Source organism: Scardinius erythrophthalmus, assembly GCF_964197995.2.
Source record: "Scardinius erythrophthalmus genome assembly, chromosome: 18".
Classification (NCBI taxonomy): Eukaryota; Metazoa; Chordata; class Actinopteri; order Cypriniformes; family Leuciscidae; genus Scardinius; species Scardinius erythrophthalmus.
The window spans coordinates 6,310,769-6,330,756 of record NC_138238.1 but is presented as its reverse complement, the minus strand read 5'-3'; the positions used below and the strand labels follow the sequence as shown (position 1 = coordinate 6,330,756).

The 19,988-nt window shown below is 42.7% G+C and overlaps 1 protein-coding gene across 1 annotated transcript in view; it reads left to right on the top strand.

Annotated features, from left to right (window-relative positions):
• cdh12b (cadherin 12b) overlaps window positions 1-19,988 on the top strand; it is a 91,822-nt gene that overhangs the window by 27,449 nt on the left and 44,385 nt on the right. Inside the window, exons 4-5 of the mRNA XM_081393515.1 lie at window positions 885-1,052; window positions 13,036-13,223. Of these exons, the coding sequence (XP_081249641.1) occupies window positions 885-1,052; window positions 13,036-13,223 (356 nt within the window). The remainder of the gene's footprint in view (window positions 1-884; window positions 1,053-13,035; window positions 13,224-19,988) is intronic.

Genomic DNA, 19,988 nt, shown 5'->3' with positions numbered 1-19,988 from the left:
AACACCTACTGCAAAATGAATGACAATATGAACTTATATGAACTTTCCATGCAAAGAAGTCAATCAAAACAAAAGTCATACAGAAGTCTTAAAGCTACATAAAACAATCTGTTTAATAGCTTCAGATTTACTGGCCATATTTTATTTCATATTAAGTGCCTCAACATAAACTTTTTCACTTCAAAATTATTATTTTTGTGTTTATTAACATTATATCACTTCACATGTGTTGAGCCCTGAATATTCCTTTAGTTCTAAAAGTCAGCGAAAAGGTTGAGAATGGTCAAGTACAGCAAAATCAGCCTTTAATACAGAAAGAGTTATTTTTAATATTGAATGTTTAGTTATGGCATCAGAAGCTAACAGGGTCGTGCTAATTAGCAAAACCTCGACCCATTGTTTGGATTCCATTCCACTGAGTAGACACCACGTCCTATGGATTAAAACATGTTGGTACATTTTACAGCCATGATAAATGTGTCAGAAATGTAGAAAACATCATCCAGGACATATCTATCAGGATGTGTACCTAAGCAGGACTAATGTATAATCCCCAAACACTAAATCGAACCCTATAACAAAACAAATGTAATGTGGGTAATTCATGCTGAGAGGTTAATCGATTTTCAGAACACCAATAGCATAGAAATGGCACACTGCACCTTTAAGTTCAATTTGCTTTGGTTTCCTTTTCCGCAATGCTCCAGACTTCCATCCCGCCCTCAATCTCAATTGTGTCTGTTATTTGAGATTACCACTCACATCCCTTTCTCAGCAGGCCTCATTCTCAGGTCTAAACCCTATTCTTCTCCTCACCTTACCCTTTATCATCCTTCTCTCTGGTCTCTTCTTTCCATTAACACACTCTTTCGATCTGTGTGCAGGTGTGATCAGGACAGCTCTCCCCAACATGGACCGGGAGGTGAAGGAGCTGTATCAGGTTCTCATCCAGGCCAAAGACATGGGTGGGCAGTTAGGGGGTCTGGCAGGGACCACCACCATCAACATCACCCTAAGTGACGTCAACGACAACCCACCTAGGTTCTCCAAAAGTAAGACAATGGATAATTGATAAACTACCAACTCATGTAAACTCAAATCAGTTAAAAATTTGGACACACTTGCTCATTCTTTTATTTTCAACATTTTAGATCAGAGGTGTCCAATCCTGCTCCTGTTAGCCCACTGCAAAGTTTAGCTCCAACCCCAGTCTAACACACCTGAACCAGCTGATCAAGGTCCCACTAGGAACATTAAAGAACTTCTGAGCAGGTGTGTTAAGGCAAGTTGGAGCTAAATGCTGCTGGATAGTGGCCCTTCAGGACATACTTTGAACACCCCTGTTTTAGATTAATAATAAAGCTTTGCCTTTTAATGGTCTTAACCATTTTAATCACAAATTACTGATCAGTAAATTAGCAAGAAATGCACCAATACTGTAGATAAAGTAACTTAGCACGGAATAGCCTTCAACTTGCAAGTCAGTGTTGTTCCACTCAATGTTAATGTCTTCAAACAGTTCATGAGTAGTTGAAAATGTCTCCCAGTTTGTTTGAGCTTAATGTGAGACTAAATATTCACTATAGGGTTCAGATCTGGACACTGACCAGGCCTAAACATGATGGATTTGTTCTCAAGTCACTTCTTGGTTGTCTTTGGGATTTGTGCAGGAGCGTTGTCTTTACCAATAGCATCTGATCATTCCTCTTTAGATAACAACTTTTCATTTGTGGGAAGCAAGCCATTCAGCAATATTCTGCTGAACTCCAAAGCATTACATGACTTTTCACGGTGAAGTATTTCACCAATAGCAGCAGCTAAAAAGGCTCTGCACACAATGACACTCTTCATCCACGCTTCACTGTGGTAGAGATGCATTTATTATTATATTTCTCAGCAGAGTTTCAAAGACATCTCTCAGGAGCATCACCATGCAACTCCTGTTTCATTGTGATTCATCACTCCACACATAAATTCCCATTCTGCCAAAAACTTCATTCTGTCTTTTTTCTGAGACAGCAATGGCTTTTTAAGTAGTGCATTTGCTTACATTTAGCTAATTTCTTGACCAATAATGTGTGAAAAAAACATTTTAAAGTCCCCCTGTAGTCAATCATTTTATCCCTTAAAACTCACCAAAATGACACATAAAAAAAAAAAAAATGTCATGCCCTAAAATAGCTTTAATGTAACTCTACACCCTTGCCTCATTTAGTATACGTGGTTCTATGAATATTCAAATTAGCCCCGCCTCCACTCACTCACACCAGCTCAGAGATCCACTTGTTGACGATCACACGATGATGTGATTGGTTACTAGGTAGTTTGTGATGTCAGAAACACCAGCGATTTCAATCCAAGTCTTTGGTTCGCTGCAGTTTTAAGGAGAAAATACTCAGCAACGGTTCTGACTTATGACATATAAACAACATTAAAAGCTTTATTTTCACCACAGGCGGACTTTAAAGCTGATTATTCCGCTTATTTTATTTATTTATTTATTTATTTCAGGTTTATTTAACAGGGACAATGCACACTAATAATACATAATTAAATGTACAGAGTGCCAGAATTAGCCCAAAGGCTATTTTACATCTGCTGTCCCTGGACAGATCTTAAGATGTCACACCTAAAAAAAAAAGTAAACAAAAAGATTAAAATATCACATACAGTACATGTTAGAGCCAGCCAACCTCATCGGCATAGCACAAGAAGCACAAACAAACAAAACAGACAGAACAGAGAAGACAGGGGAGCAACAAGATTTCATGTCAAATGTAATGTTGACAGTCCTGACTACCTGTTAGCCACTTCTTTAAGTTAATTTTAAAAGAAGCGTACGTTTTAAAATTCCTAATGTGAATTGGAATCAGGTTCCATTCACGAGCAGCCCTGACTGAAAAAGCTGTTTGACCAAGTGCACTCTTCCTAAACGGGACAATGCAGTCACCTCTTGCTGCACTCCTTGTAGATCTGCAAGCATTTGGCGCTGTTCTCACAAACTGGCACAATACAGGAGGAGCCAGTCCATGCAAAATTTTGTACACAAGACAGAGATCTGCATATATAATCAAGTTTTCGAAATTCAATAGACTATATTTTTTTAAAACATGACAGTGATGATAATATATAGATTTCCTATCAAGTACTTTAATGGTTTTCTTATATAGGGAGAGTAGTGGTTTGAGAGAAGTGTTGCTAGCTTGTGACCAGGTTGTCAAACAATAGGTTATATGAGATAAAATCATTGAATGCATGAACATCATAGCGGCCCTTTTTGACATGCAGCTACGGACATATCTAAAATTTGCCAGGTTGTACTTAATGCGATTACAAACCTTCTTAATGTGTAATTTGAAAGTAAGATTGCTATCTATATATACTCCAAGGTATTTAAAATCTGAGACGACTTGTAATCTCTCTCCTGCTACGACTACATCAGGTTCTACACAGCGGCTTTTAGATTTACTAAAAAACATACATACAGTTTTGGATAAATTTAGTTGAAGGCAGTTGTGATTTAACCATTCTGTAATCTTTTGCATTGAGTTTGATAGCAGATCAGCAGCTTGAGCAGCACTGTTAGCATGTACAAAGATTACTGTGTCATCTGCATACATTTGGATGTTGGCATTAGGACAAACATTTGGCAAATCATTTACATACAAAGAAAATAAAAGTGGACCCAAAATAGAGCCCTGTGGGACACCTGCAGATAAGGAAATAACACCTGATCGATGATTCCTAACCCTTACGAACTGAGTCCGATGTGTTAAATAAGATTCTACCCAATTGATAGTGCCTGTATCGAAATTAAAAGTTTGTAATTTAGATAGAAGAACTCCATGATTAATGGTGTCAAACGCTTTTTTTAAATCTAGAAAAACAGCACCAACAACCCCTCCTCGATCCAACTGTGACTTGACTTTGTCAACGAAATAGCAATTGGCTGTTTCTGTTGAATGATTAATACGGAAGCCGAATTGATGTGGATGTAAAGAATAGGAACTGGTATTTAAATGATTTATCATTTGTTCTAAGACAAGTTTTTCGGCCACCTTGCAAACCACCGGCAGGATACTAATAGGTCTGTAGTTGCAGATGGACAAACGATCACCTCCTTTAAATACAGGAAAGACTGCAGCCAACTTCCACACATTTGGGAACAATCCCTGAGCAATTGAAAGATTAACAATTTTCGTAATTGGGTATACTAATGATTCAGAGAGCTCTTTCAACATAACAGTGTTCATTCCAATGACATCTTTCGCTCGAGATGGCCTCAGAGATCTAATCACTCTCAAAACATCTGCCTCAGTGATATATTCTATGTTGAAAGCTGGCTCTGTTTGTTCGGCTTGACAAGGAGTGTTCTTATATTCAGAAGAGAAACACTTGATGATATGTTCTACTGAATCAATGAAATAATTATTGAGAGCATCAGCAACTTCAGCTGGCTTATCTTTTAATTTTCCACCAACAACAAGTTCAATTGAGCTTATTCTGCTAACCCTACCCCTACAGTCTACTAATACTCTAATGAGAGTTAGGTGACAAGTAGGTGCAACGTTACTTATAGTCAACAGAATGTCTAAAGTGAACCATCAAAATAAAGTGTAACCAGAAATTGTATTGGTTCAACAGTCATTTGTTTAATAGTCACTTTATAATTCCCATACTTCCATTTGCTCCAGTATTTTATTATCATTGTTTGATTATTATTCAGAGTTTTCCCATTACAAATGTAAGTATGGAAATTATTTAGTGACTAAAAATGTTAAACCAGTAAAAATCTGTATTATTTAATCTTGCTAACTTTTTTAACATTATGAAAAGAGTTCAGAAGTTTGCCATCTGCTCTTTTTAAAATATAAAATTTTAATAGGCACAATTTATTCTGTCCACAAAACAAATTTAAAGCATTTATGCATAAACCTTTAGATCATAAGTTCCCTTACGAGAACGTTCTCTCGTACTGCGTTGAAAACGCTGTGGGAAAACTCCTTTTCTCGAGAATATTGAAGCCTTTATTTTAAAACGCATTGCTGCAGCACATGCGAGAGCTAGAAGCTATCGTGAGCGTGCTGATTGGCTTGTGCAAAGCAACTGCACGAACCAATGGCGGAACAGAAGAGGAGCGCGAGCCAATCGGGGCGCTTGGCACTCTGCCAGAGTCAAGCGCGCGAAACTGCACGTGACAGAAGAGTATAAATACACAGAGAATCCGCCATTTGACAGATTTTATCTCCTTCAGCTTTCGACTCACCTCGTCGCTGATTCTCTCCGAGTGAAGCCGCTCGTCGTCGAACAGCCTTCCAGCGGAACTGCTTCGCATCCCGGCGTCTGCCAAGCTGAGCGTTTCCCTGTGGCATCCGACGAGTATCCTTTTTCTAACTCAAAAAGAGCATTCTAAGAGAGCAAATCGCTGTTTTCACAGCGCGCGGCGTTGTTGCAAATGCCGCTCACCGTGTGTGACTCATGCGGGGTCTCCCTGCACGCCTCTGACACACACTCTCTGTGTGTTGCCTGCCTCGGCCCTGAGTAGCCGAGGCAGCGCTCACTAAAGGCGGCTGCCTTCACTGTGACGGAATGCCTGTTGCCACGCTCCGTGCCAGATCTTCCGCCGCCTCGCTGAGTGTTCCCGCCCACCTTCCATCCTCGGCGCCCCGTGAGCCCCGTAGGAAGAAGCGGCGCGATCAGAGGCCTCCTGAACGCGCTCATCTGGATGAATGCACGCCGGGTCTCTCCCCGCACGCTTCGCCCGCGCCTTCATCTCCAGTCCTGTTCTCACAGAGCGACCAACGCCCCTCTTCTGAAGCGGCAGGTCTCGTCTCTTTCGGTTTGTCCGAAGAACTGGACGACGCTGTTTCTATGGCGGCATCTGAAAGTGAGGAATGGTCAGGCTCCGCGGACCCCGCCCCCCTCTCTCAGCTGGATCCTGTTGACACTCGAGCGAGCATCGACGCCGAACTCTTCCGTGTCATGTCTCGCGCTGTCGAAGAACTGGGACTAGACTGGCTTTCCCCAGCTGAGCCTACCAAAAGCCGCCTCGACGAATGGTACCTGCCGGGGCGCCAACAGGCCCCTCGTCAACGTGCCGCCCCCTTCATGCCCGAAGTTCATGATGAGCTCACTAAAAGCTGGCGCGCGCCCTTTTCAGCGCGAACGCGCTCTTCAGCTTCTTCAACGCTCTCCTCTGTCGACGGCGCTGAAGAGAAAGGGTATGTTTCTCTACCTCCTTTAGAGGAAGCGGTCGCTGCACACTTATGCCCTCCCACTGCTGGGAGTTGGAGGGCTAAAACAGTGCACCCCTCTAAGCCGTGCAGGACCACTTCGGCTCTCGCCAGCCGCGCTTATGCTGCCGCCGGCCAAGCCGCCTCTGCACTCCACGCTATGGCGACCCTGCAGGTGTTTCAAGCTAAGCTCCTCCGCACTATGGACGAGTCTGGCCCGGACCCAGACACCTTCAAAGACCTCAGGAGTGCTACAGATTTGGCGCTGAGGGCCACAAAGACCACCGCGCAAGCAGTGGGCCGCAACATGTCTAGCCTGGTTGTCTTAGAGCGCCACTTGTGGCTCACGTTAACGGAGATCAGGGACGCTGACAAAACCGCCTTCCTCGACTCTCCAGTCTCTCCATCCGGTCTCTTCGGCCCTTCTGTTAATGGCTTCGCTGATCGCTTCACGGAGGCTCAGAAAGCTTCAAGTGCTATGAGACACTTCCTGCCCAAACGCTCTAGCTCGGTCCAACGGCGCCCCAAGAGCACGCCGCGACCAGAAAAGCCCGCGTCTCAGGTTCCCCAGCCCCTCCCCGCGGCTGACACCACTCGACGCCTGAAGCCTGCAAAACGATTCCCGTTTCCCAGGCGCCAGGGCCCTCGACCGAAGCTGACGCTCGACCACGAGCCCAAGAAGCCGTCCTAACCGGCAGGAAAAGGGGTCTATGTCCCGCCGCGGCCGGACCAGCCCCGAAGATCGCTCGAGTGCTTCTCACAGCCCCCTCTTCAGTTCAGGCGGCTGGAGCAGTAGTGTATGCAGACAATGGGCCCGTCACGTGTTACGCACCCCTGCACCCAAACGCTGTTTTAACAGCGACCCACACAGAGCACAAAACGAGCAAAATTTCTCCCCTGGCCTCATATCAGTTCGAGCCCCCGTCTCCGGGCGTTCCAGATATAATGATGCCTCTGGCTCTTCGGGCTCTAGCTTGGCAGGCTATCCCAGGAGTTTCAGAATGGGTGATAAACATCATAAAGCGCGGCTACTCGCTTCAGTTTGCACGCAGACCCCCGCGCTTTCGCGCTATGGTTCAAACCTTGGTCAGCAGCACATTACGTCATGTCCTCCGCACCGAAGTATTAAGTCTGCTAGCAAAAGGGGCTATCGAGAGGGTTCCCCCCTCTCTAAGCGAGTCAGGCTTTTACAGCCGTTACTTTCTCGTTCCAAAGAAAGACGGCGGCCTGAGGCCCATTTTAGATCTCAGGCGTCTGAACAAGGCTCTCAAGTCACGGCCGTTCAGGATGCTCACGACCAGACATATACTGGCGCAGATTCGCCCAGGCGACTGGTTTTTCTCAGTAGATCTGAAAGACGCTTACTTTCACATTCAAGTGAATCCCCACCACAGGCCATTCTTGAAATTCGCCTTCGAGGGGCAGACATACCAGTACACGGTTCTACCGTTTGGACTGGCTCTGGCACCTCGTACATTCACGAAGTGCATGGATGCAGCTCTCTCCCCCCTGAGACAGCGGGGAATGCGCATTCTAAACTACCTCGACGACTGGCTCATTCTGACTCACTCAGCGGCGTAGTCACATACTCACAAAGCCTGGCTCCTCAGCCATCTAGAATGTCTAGGGCTCAGGGTGAATTTTTCAAAGAGTATTCTGTCACCCAGCCAACGTATCATGTTCCTGGGGACAGTATTCGACTCCGTTCTTATGAGAAGCATGGCCCTCCCCGGCCCGTGCTCTATCGATTCAGCGGCTCGCCGCATCGTTCACGAAGGGCTCTCATGCACCCCTCAGAACGTTTCAGAGGATCCTTGGTCTTATGGCCTCAGCATCATCAGTACTCCAACTAGGCCTACTGCGCATGCGTCCTCTTCAGCTGTGGCTAGCACCTCGGGTGCCACCCCACGCCTGGCACTCAGGCCGATTGACTATCAAGGTGGATCAGCGCTGTGTTCAAGCCCTGGCCCCTTGGACGAACGCCAGCTGGTTTCAGCAGGGCGTGAGTATGGGGGTGGTCTCCAAGAGGAGGATGATCTCAACAGACGCTTCCAACTTAGGTTGGGGAGCCCTGTACGAGGGCAGGCCTGCCTCCGGCCTCTGGTCGAGCTCGGAGAAACGCCTACACATCAACTGCCTCGAAATGAGGGCAGTTTTTCTGGCCCTGAAAACCTTCCTCCCATACCTGGCTGGACACCACGTATTGGTCCGGACGGACAACATGTCAGTGGTATCTTACATAAATCGCCAGGGCGGCCTCAGGTCCCGCAACCTGCTTGCCATAGCCACCCAGCTACTGTTATGGGCTCACACCAATCTGCGCTCGCTCAGGGCAGCTCACGTGCCGGGCACGTTGAACACGGGAGCAGACATGCTCTCTCGGGGCAGGGTTCCCCCAGAGGAATGGTCTCTCCACCCTCAGACGATTCTCCTGCTTTGGTAGGTCTTCGGGAAGGCAGAAGTAGATCTCTTCGCCTCAGAAGACAATCGTCACTGCCCAATCTTCTTTTCAAAGAGCAGGGATGCGTTGGCCCACGACTGGCCCAGCCTTCCCCTCTATGCTTTTCCTCCGGTCTCGATGCTCCCTCAGGTCATCGAACGGATCAGAGTCACGAAATGCCCAGTGCTCCTGATAGCTCCTCTATGGCGAACCCAGTCTTGGTTTCCGGAGCTGATACGGCTGTCTGTGACAGACCCTTGGCCAATCCCAGTGAGGCGCGACCTTCTGACTCAGGCCAGCAGAACTATATGGCATCCCCGTCCCGATTTGTGGGCCCTACACGCTTGGCCACTCAACGGGTACGCCAGGACCTCCCAGAGGGCGTCCTGAACACGATCAGGGAAGCTAGAGCTCCGTCTACCAGACGCCTCTACCACCATAAATGGTCAGTGTTTTCCAGCTGGTGTTTAGCTCGAAACCTCGACCCACACACTTGTGAAATTTCAAGAGTGCTATCTTTTCTCCAAGAGATGCTGGATGCGGGTCGATCCCCCTCCACTCTCAAGGTATACGTAGCAGCCATTGCTACACAGCATGTTTTGGAAGCAGGAGCCTCCTTAGGAAAATGCGACCTTATAGTTCGCTTCCTTAAGGGCGCCAGAAGGCTTAACCCGCCTCGGCCGCCATCTGTCCCAGCATGGGACCTTTCTTTGGTTCTGCGGGCTCTTAAGGGACCTCCCTTTGAACCACTTCGGTCAGCCGACCTAAAACCTCTCTCCCTGAAAACCGCCCTGCTGTTGGCACTGGCGTCAGTCAAGAGAGTAAGTGACTTACAGGCGCTCTCTACTAGCGCGTCCTGCCTGGAATTTGGCCCCAATGACTCTAAGGTCATCCTTAGGCCAAGACATGGATATATTCCTAAGGTGCTCTCAACTCCGTTCAGAGCCCAGGTTATTTCTCTGTCAGCTCTTCCCACCTCAGAAGAGTTCAGTGATGTTCTCACACTCTGCCCTGTCAGAGCTTTGAGAATTTATTTAGAGCGTTCAGCCTCTTTCAGACAGTCTGAACAGCTTTTTGTTTGCTTCGGGGGCCGAACCAAAGGTCTTCCTGTCACGAAGCTCACGCTGTCCAGGTGGATAGTGGATGCCATCGCTCTGGCCTACACCTCACTGGGCCTTACATGTCCCATAGGTGTTAGAGCTCACTCCACGAGAGGCGTCGCCTCGTCGTGGGCCTGGTCAAGTGGTGTTCCTATCGAAGACATCTGTGCGGCGGCCGGATGGTCCGTCCCGTCCACATTTGTGAGATTTTACAACCTGGAAGTTCCTGCTCTGCAGGCACGAGTTCTCTCTATCTAAGCTCTGGCTCTGCGGATCCAGGCTGGTTTTGACATTCTTTCTGTCACACTTGTGCGACGACCGGCTAGTCTGTTTCGTCCACACTTGTGAAACTTTACAACCCAAAAGTCCCTGCTCCGCAGGTACGAATTCTCTCTAGCTAGGCCCTGGCTCTATGGATCCAGACTAGTTATGAAAATGTCTATGCAGGGCGTTATGCGGCGGCCGGCTGGTCCGTTCCGTCCACATCTTAGACCTCTATGGTACCTGCCTTATAGGCATGAGTAGTCTCTATCTAACGCTGGCTCTGTGGACCCAGACTAGTTTTTTGACTCAGACACTGGTTGTCATCTCGTGTTGTGGGATTCTTAAGACTGGCCCTTGGCCCAGCTTTATCTGTTTGGATATCTAAGGGCCCGAAGATTCGGTCTCTTTATCCTAGGCTATTCTGTACTTCCTGGAGCTCTCGGTGAGTCAGATTGGCCAAAGACAACAAGCACGGCGTTTTAAATAGTGTTCCCACAGCGTTTTCAACGCAGTACGAGAGAACGTTCTCGTAAGGGAACGTACTTGGTTACTTACGTAACCTCGGTTCCCTTAGAGATAAGGGAACGAGTACTGCGTTGCCTTGCCGTGCTATTGTCTCTTATGGCAGGTGTCTTTTCGCTTCAGTCGATTTAAACCTGTCAAATGGCGGATTCTCTGTGTATTTATACTCTTCTGTCACGTGCAGTTTCGCGCGCTTGACTCTGGCAGAGTGCCAAGCGCCCCGATTGGCTCGCGCTCCTCTGCTGTTCCGCCATTGGTTCGTGCAGTTGCTTTGCACAAGCCAATCAGCACGCTCACGCGAGCTTCTAGCTCTCGCATGTGCTGCAGCAATGCGTTTTAAAATAAAGGCTTCAATATTCTCGAGAAAAGGAGTTTTCCCACAGCGTTTTCAACGCAGTACTCGTTCCCTTATCTCTAAGGGAACCGAGGTTACGTAAGTAACCAAGTACGGTTTTTAAGATAACGAGAACCATAAACTCAGGCAAGTGTGTCTAAACCTTTCACTGGTAATGTAAATTTGCAGCATTTTCTTTTTAAATGCACATAGGAAAGCTTAAAAACTGAATTCATTCATAGAGAAAATGTATGCCAGCATTTCTTGAAAAATAAATAAATAATCTTGAATCTATAAATATTGTTTGGATAAACCAGTAAATGCAGCATATTTAACAGCATCCCCAGAGAAGTAGTAAAAAAAAAAAAAAACCTGCACACAAATAGCATTGGTTCTTGAGTGTATCAACATGCTAGATTTGAATATGTAAATTAATGAGATTTTTAGAGAAACCAAAGTTTCCTAAGTGCAAGCAATCATAAACATGAGAAAGCAGTCTTCATAGCTTCTACCTAACAGCCTCATATTTCATGCATTTTTATACTTGTAGAACTTCAATTGTTTATTTTTCCACTGAAATAAGCCCAAGCCTTTAAACAGGTGAATGTGAACAGGCTCCATTTGCGCTCAGAAATCGTGAAATAGAAATCATGTTGAGTTTCAGTGATGAGCACTGGTTTTCTCGCTGTGTAAATATTGATAATACCCTGGGAGAGAAGTAGATTTCCATCTGCATGTCTCAGAGGATGGCACTATGATGACTGCTGCATTCTGGGCCGTGTCTCTGCCTCTCTCTCTCTCTCTCTCTCTCTCTCTCTCTCTCTCTCTCTCTCTCTCTCTCTCTCTCTCTCTCTCTCTCTCTCTCTCTCTCTCTCTCTCTCTCTCTCTCTCTCTCTCTCTCTCTCTCTCTCTCTCTGTTTGTTTTTTGGTGCATTGTACTAACGCATCTAATGACTTCTTAATTAGCTGAGGTGTTTTTTTTAGCTGTGGCATGGCCACTCAACACATTAGTTTTTACTAATCAGCATGATCTGTTTGTGCCTACCATGCATGTGTCTTCACTAGCATTTGGGTAACTAACTCAAAGTAGCCGATCTACTAACTTAACTACAGTTTTAGAAGCATGACATTAGTTCAGCTGTTTCCACAGTGCAGCTTAGCCAAAAACAAACATTTTTCTAACATTTTTTCTAAGCAGTGTTGTCAGGGTTCTGTCACTTCGGTCTAGTTAATTTCTTGGTTTTGTGACAGAGCTCTGACACTCCCTGTTTTGTCTCGTCTCTGTGTGAGTGTGCGGTTCCGAGCGCGCTCGTGCCGTGCACTCACTTGTCTATGTGCCTTGTTATATGTGCGGGGCATGGTGTTTGGATCCCGACATGTCTGTCTAGTTAGGTTTCGGTTCTGTGTCGGGATTCGGACATCAATGCTCCGCGTGTTTGTTTTCTTTTGTGAGCGCACGGAATGAGCTTTCGCTCGTTCTCGTGCGCTCTGTCTTGTCACATGAGCGCGCGCGGTTTCGAGTTCGCTCGAGCCGCGCGCTCTTCTGTCTGCGTGTTTTTTCTTGTCTTGTGCTGTGTAACACACAGCTAGTTTTTCACTGGCTGTGTGCTTTCATGTTATGTTTTGTGTGAACACGTGGCTTATGAGTTCTCACTAGCTGCGTGTTCATGTCTCGTTTTGTGTTCTAGTCCTGTTTGTTGTGAGCACATAACATGAAAGGTCTGCGTGACTCTTGATGTCTTAATTTAACGGAGGAATTGTGGTATTCTTCTTTAGCCTGACGAGTAATTGAACCGTTGTTCATGTGAACTGAAAGACAGCCTATTTATAGACTATTTGTGGGTGGCTGTTTGCTGTTTGACCTATCAATTTGTGTCGATAAAGTATAATAGGTATCCTGTATAGTGATTTATCCTGTATAGTGCTTGCATAAAGCAAGTAGTGCATACACTTGTAGCTGTTATGTATCTTTGTAAGTCATTGTCTTTTGAGGAACGCGCCAACGCACAAACACCCCATGTCTCATGTCACGTTTTTAGTCATTGGTACGTTATTCCAAACATGAATAAAACTGCTCAAAACTAATTTTCAAAGCAGCTTCCCCAACATGTGCTTCAAAACAACTGATTTTTGATTCTACAGGCATCTTCCATCTGCGTGTACCGGAGTCATCAGCAGTCGGGTCAGCGGTTGGCCGAATCAAAGCTCATGATCTGGACATAGGGAAAAACGCGGAGGTGGAATACAACATCGTCCCTGGAGATGGAGGAGCCATGTTTGACATCACCACTAACGAGCACAATCAGGAGGGAATCATCATGCTCAAAAAGGTAAAGCCTTATTTACTGGACAATCTATTCGAACAACAAATACATACACAGGTTAAAAGCTCAGCGGTTGATTTGTATTATTAAATGGAGGTCACATTAAAACATTAAAAATGCAACATTTTGTCATGCTTTACACTTGCCATACACTAATTAGAATTGTCCCTCAGTAAATGAAGTTTTATCAAAATTTAATGGACTTGGTTACTAAGGAGAGATGAGATGAAATATGAGGCGTATTTTGTGTGAAGAAAACAGACAAATCAAGGTAATAATCTCTTGTAAAATTTCCAATTAAGCTGCAATTTTGTCAAATTGTGCAAAAAATGTGGAAAACATTTATAAAGCCAGTTTTCAACCCTAAGGTTCTACATACTGCCACAAAGTCACACTATAGAACAGAAACGCACAAAAGCTTGACTTTTAAATACAGAAACATTAATATACAGTACATGTAAAATGTCCTCCCTCCAGGCCAGTCTATCAGAGTTGCCATAGTCCTTCAACGCTGTGTCGTGACTCAGCCATACGCTGAAAATGACAGAGAGCCCATCATTCATACAACCGCAACCGCATTATCAAAACATCACTCAAACATCACTGTTAAGAGCACTTTGGGATAATTGTGTCTGACATTAAGGACTCCCCCAAAGGTAAACTCGAACATTCAGCTCGACTGGAGAGTGCGCAAGGTGACTTTCTTTGATTTGAATTGAGCTCAGTACTTAAATACTGGCAGCGTGACAGGACTTATTATTGCGGCACACATCTCTTTATACTATCTCTATTGTCTCCGCCTAGTGGAATGAGAACAGCCTCGTCAATAAAAACAGCTGGTATAATATGCTATTACTGAAACTGCACTGCGTTGATCTCTTTAGTGTTAGTGGAGATATATGAGGGTGGAGAGCACTAACTGTGTCCATATGCTTCCCTCTAAATGCACACAGCATGCATGAAAATAGCACAGCCAGGAATCCCCACATACTCTACACAATACTTTCTAGACATCATCTATCACATACACACTGCTTTAGAAGTGACAGGAGTGTTTATGTGCCGGAATGAAACACCGAGGTTGTCTAAGTGCAATGTTTTACCTGGTTTTGAAGCTGTGAACAAGAACCATTAGTCTATATAGGGACATTTTTAAATAACTGTTTTCTATTTTAAAGTTTCAAAATGTAATTCATTCCTGTGATGCAAGCTGAATTTTCAGCATCATTACTCCAAGTCTTCAGTCACATGATCCTTCAGAAATCCTTCTAATATGCTGATTTGCTGCTCAAGAAACATTTATTATTAATATCAATGTTGAAAATGATTGTGCTGATTAATATTCTTGTGGAAACCATGTTACTTCTATTTAGGATTCTTTGATTCATTTAATAAATGCTCAAATATTTATTAATTCATTTGAAATACGTATATTTTGTAACATTATAAATGTTTTTTTTTTTTTTTTTTTTACTGTTACTTTCAATCAATCAAATTAATGGGTCCTTTTGAATATTTATTAAAAAATTCCTGACCCCAACATTTTGAACAGTATACACTAAGTATAAAAAACTGAATAACAAAATATTAACAATAAGATAAAAAAAAAGGTTTGTAGACAAACTTTAAGTTGGCTTGAAAACGACATAGCCAACATAAGTAGTTTTAAAAGCTTGAAGTTTGAAGGTTTTCAGATTGAAATAGTTTAAGTTTTAGTTTAGTAGTTTTAAGATGATAGATAGATCGTTGCTTTAAAATCTCTCATTGACCCATCGGTTTTGGTGCAATATTGCATCAAGGAACCTAATAATTGTATGTACATAATAAAAGACCACAGATATATAAAACAGCATCATGATTTCATTTTACCTGCATGCCTGCCATCTTTTCCAGAAAACAGAGATGACTAAGTTACCTCCAGGAATAGAGCATTGCACCATTCCCAAGGGTACTCATAAAATCTGACACATTCACACTCAGAGTTGCAAACACTTCTCTTATAAAACCGTTGAAGCTATAAATGGTTTCGTTGTGATTTGAAATTTTCTTTGTCAACACATTGCATAAAGAATCACATGGGATATGGAGGCCGAGCTAATAAAGTGTGTCATAAAACAACAGGCAAGCATCAAGTGATGACATCAAAACAGCATGGCTTTTTCTTTTTTCTTTTTTTTTTTTTTGTGCCTGTTAACATCTCCCTAAGTTGCACACAAGATAAGTCATAGTCACTGATTCAAAGACAAATGGCACTTTGCACACTTGATGAATCAGAATGAAGGCTGAAATAAAATATGTCATTACATTACAGGTAATATGACTGTTTATATACTGTGCAATGGTAAAATTGTCAAGAGAAAGAGATTTAGCTACACTAACCTTTTAATCATACCATGCTCAATGGGAGCTGTAGAAATGAAGGTCCTGCATTACAATTTAAAAAGCCCATCACTTGTTTGTTTACTCTAAAATGTGCACATTTGCTGGCCCAGACTAAAAAAATATGACCATAACATACTTTGAGAAACACAAATTAAATGGTAAATTACTTTAGGTCTTTTTTGTGCACTTTCCACAGCAACCGTTTCCACATCAAATCATCAGCATCTCAGTTACCATAGAAATATTGATTATTGAGCAGCGGTCTCACAGCACTAAAGGCTGAATCCATACTATATCAGCATGCTTTTTGTTCTTCTCCTTTTCTTTTCCAGTGCACAACCTTTCCCCCCTCCTTTGAGGCATAAAGACATAGCATTATGATTTTGTTCTCTACACTTCTCTGACAGTCCACTAAGAGTTTGCAGTGCTTTGTCTGTATTCTTGGGGGTTCAAGACACCAGTTACAGGTGTGGACAACAGAAATTAGTGCAGTTATTCTCTCTCTGTACAGCTGAGAGAGATTTGGAGAGTTATTGTGGGCATGTATTGTCTCAGTATGACTGTGTGTCGTGCCAACACTGAGACAGAATGATGCATTCTCCTCAATAGGAGGTCCAGGCAGCAATCCTGCCAGTGTGGAGATGCTGTCTCTTTCTCCACGCCGAAATAATTGAAGCATGTGCCCTACAAGCAAAACATTACATGAGGTGAAGAGGTTTCCTGTTTTTGGTTTGTTTTTGTTTTTTTTCCTCTGTGTCTGAGAAGTGTTTTTGTGCACATGTGTGCTGTTTATGCACTTGATAGCAATGAGGCATGGTGACCCCTCTGTGATTTGGAACAGTGGGCAGAACAGGAATAATCGTTTACTGCAGTTTAACAACAGGAACAGACTAACACAAACACACAATGGGAATGTTCCGGATGCTATTCTACCTACTGTTTTGAAAGAAACAAGCGGTATGTGTACTGTGTTCGAGATGCTGTGCACGGTGTGCACATTTATTTTGAAATAAGCAAATTTCATCCTACATTTACTAAAATATGCAGTAGACTAGAGACTGTATTCCACCATTTAATACAATGCAGAATTAAACATGCAACACCAGTGAAGGTAAATTATGTAGCATGCAGTTTAAAATGTTTGTCATTGCTAATCGCATATAGTTTAAGATGATATTTTAATAGGCACTATTCAGTAAATCTTTTCAGTAAATCATTTTATTTAGGCTTGCCATGGTTTATGGTGATGCTGATTATAATTTGTACAATAGATACCAGCGATACTGGTGTGAAAATTTATATTTGGTAAAAGGTGGAAAGTATGGAAGCCCATTCCCACCACATAAAAAAACAATAATGCTTTGGTAAATCCTAATTATAACATTTAAAGTCAAATTTATTAAATAAAAAACCACAATTATGACAAAAAATATTATTGACTTACGTCAACAATGACCTTTTATAACATGATGATGATTTTCTTTTTTTCTTATGTGGCGGAAGTAGGCTTCCAGCTGTTTTAGGATGGGAAACAGTTCTTATGTCAATATTATAAGGGCAATTATTGCATATCACTATTCAGTGTCCAACCAGTGGTATTGCCGGTATAGCCAGTTTGAATTCGAATAACACACCAGCATGCAAATTACAGTCTAACTATACATGAATACACCATTATAGTTACACTAAAAAGTATTTTACTCAATATTGCACAATCTATATCATTTGCTTGGAAAAAAAGTTTCATTCTGTTCCATATTTTCAACCAAACTGCCACTGTTACCAAGTAGATTGCATTTTGTTTAATCAATTCAAGAAATACAAATGCCATCTTAAATAACCAAGGCATGTTTTCCCAATAATTTAGAAACGCTGCTAACTGCAGAGCCAATGGGTGGAGCTTGACATCCAGCTCCCCCTCTGGGTGGAGTTTGAAGGTCTAGCCACACCCTAACCCTACCCATAACCCTATCCCTATACCTAATTAGGTCAATCACCACCCACAGAGATGGAGCTGGACTTGGTCAAACTCCACCCATGACATCCAGAGAGGGGGAGCTGGATACTTAGATACTTTTGGAGCTTATACCACTTGATAATGGCAGCAATAATAATATATGAAAAATGCAGTAGAGACTTTCGTGATCAGTTTTGATGGTGCTAATTAATCATTGAATCGGTATTTAATCAACTCACTGAAACAGACAGGCTGGATCCATACTACTCCTATTATTTTTACTATATCGTTCTATGACTGTATAGTAAGCCTGTATGTGGTTCCAAATTCAGCAACTACTTAGATAAAGGTGCGATTTTACTTGTAAAAAGCTGAAGACTACTATAGCGGGGCTTTGGCTGAATGGTGCTTTGTGCTGGCCGACTGAATGAGATGTATTTGTGTGTGTGTGTGTGTGTGTGTGTGTCTGTGTGTTGAGAGGATCATCAAGGCTTAAGGATTGTGAGTGATTACCTGCTCTACTGTCAGCTTGAACATGGGCAGCACAGGAGATCATGAAAATGTTTAGACAACCTCTCGGCTAAAGTAGCGATTAAAGCAAACAATAGGCCCTGCCGATCCCCGCTACAATCGTGCGAAACATCCCTATTTACAATTCCTCAAATAAACACTCGGCGGCACAATAATGCGCATACACATGCTTATATGTGTACACAGACACACACACATGCAGCGAGTCACATATTCCCTTATCTTCGGTTCTACTCAAAGGATGTTCTTGTCAGATTAAAATGCTTTGTGATGTATTGTGTATTTGTGTGCCTGTTTGCGAATGTGCATGAAATGAGTGTTTTGTGAAAGCGGTAATTGAAATACTAAATATAGAGAAGAGGCTTTTATGCTACAGACCCCACATATTTCACATTTAGGGCAGACCAGGGCCAGTTGTCAGTTTTTTGTGAAAATTTCTCAGGAAAGGTTTCTTTGTCACAATGAAAATCTGCTATTAAATAACATATATTGTGGTTTAGTGCGTGTGTGTGTGTGTGTGTGGGGGGGGGGGTTATCTATATAATAATGAATATATATTAATGTTAAATTATTTGGGGAAAAAACATTACTGAACCGAAATTGATTTGACACACTATCAAATTGATATGCTATCAGTCAAAAGTTTGTTTTTGTTTATTTAAAAAAAAAATCTTACTTTTATTCAGAAAGGATCCATTAAATTGATCAAAACTGATAGTAAAAATATTTCTAATGTAAAAAAAAGGTTTATATTTCACATTAATGCTGATCTTTTGAACTTTCTATTAAGATTTTCTAATTTTAAGCAGCTCATTAGAATTATTTCTGAAGGTTTGTGTGACAATGAAGACTGGAGTATTCAGCTTTTGCCATCACAGAAACATAATAAAACAGAAAACAGCTGCAATAATTGTAATACTATTACACAATAATGCTGTTTTTATTGTATTTTTGATCAAATGAATTTGAATGACCCCAATGTTTTGGACTTTTATGTAGCCTACACACAAATAGACACACACATATATGAAGAGTTCAGATGCAAAAGCCTCTAAGTGCCATCTGAAATTTTCTTCTAGAATGAATAATTTTTATCAAGCTCGTGTATTTAAGTTCAGTAATTTCACTTAAATGACAATTAATAGGTCATTTTCATTGCCATTTAAGTGAATTTACTGAATTTAAATATACAAGCTTGATAAAAATGATCATTCTAAAAGAAAATTTCAAATGGCACTTAATATGCATAACCAAACGGTCAGGTATAACCACGTTGGGAGATTTACATTTCACACCAGTCAGCATTCTGTGCGGTGGTGTGAAGCTACAACAGTCCCGAATTCCCAGAAAGTGGGTCAGCTCGTGATTAGTCATCAAAAACAAATGATGCTCGTTTCTCCCATTAGTAAACAAAAGCAATTATTCTTTTAAGTTGTGAGAGAAGTCTGATCCCACAGGATCTCACTGTCTCCCACTCCCTCAGAGTTGGCAACACAACACAGAATATAGGCCTACTAATTATCACATAGTTCACTTAAACAAAGAAACAATGGCAAAACATTGAAGACAATCTGAGCTGCAGAGAGGCTAACAAAACATGACAAGAAAAAGTGTGAGGCAGATGGACATCCGTGGCAGAACGTCAACACAATAATCGATGCTGCTCTTCAATTGCCACATGGAAACATGACTTCTGAAAGTACGGCACAGGCTTACACGTCTTCAGTCTAATGACTCATTCCTGCAGTGTCCTACTCTGTCAGAGTTTCTCATCCCTCATTAAGTATGTCATTAATGTGCTGTTTGATCTATAAATCAGCTGAGAGTGCTCAAACTGCCACTGTCACTGAGATTTTAATGACTCACCTCTTCCGTGATAAAAAAGTAATGGCATATTCACC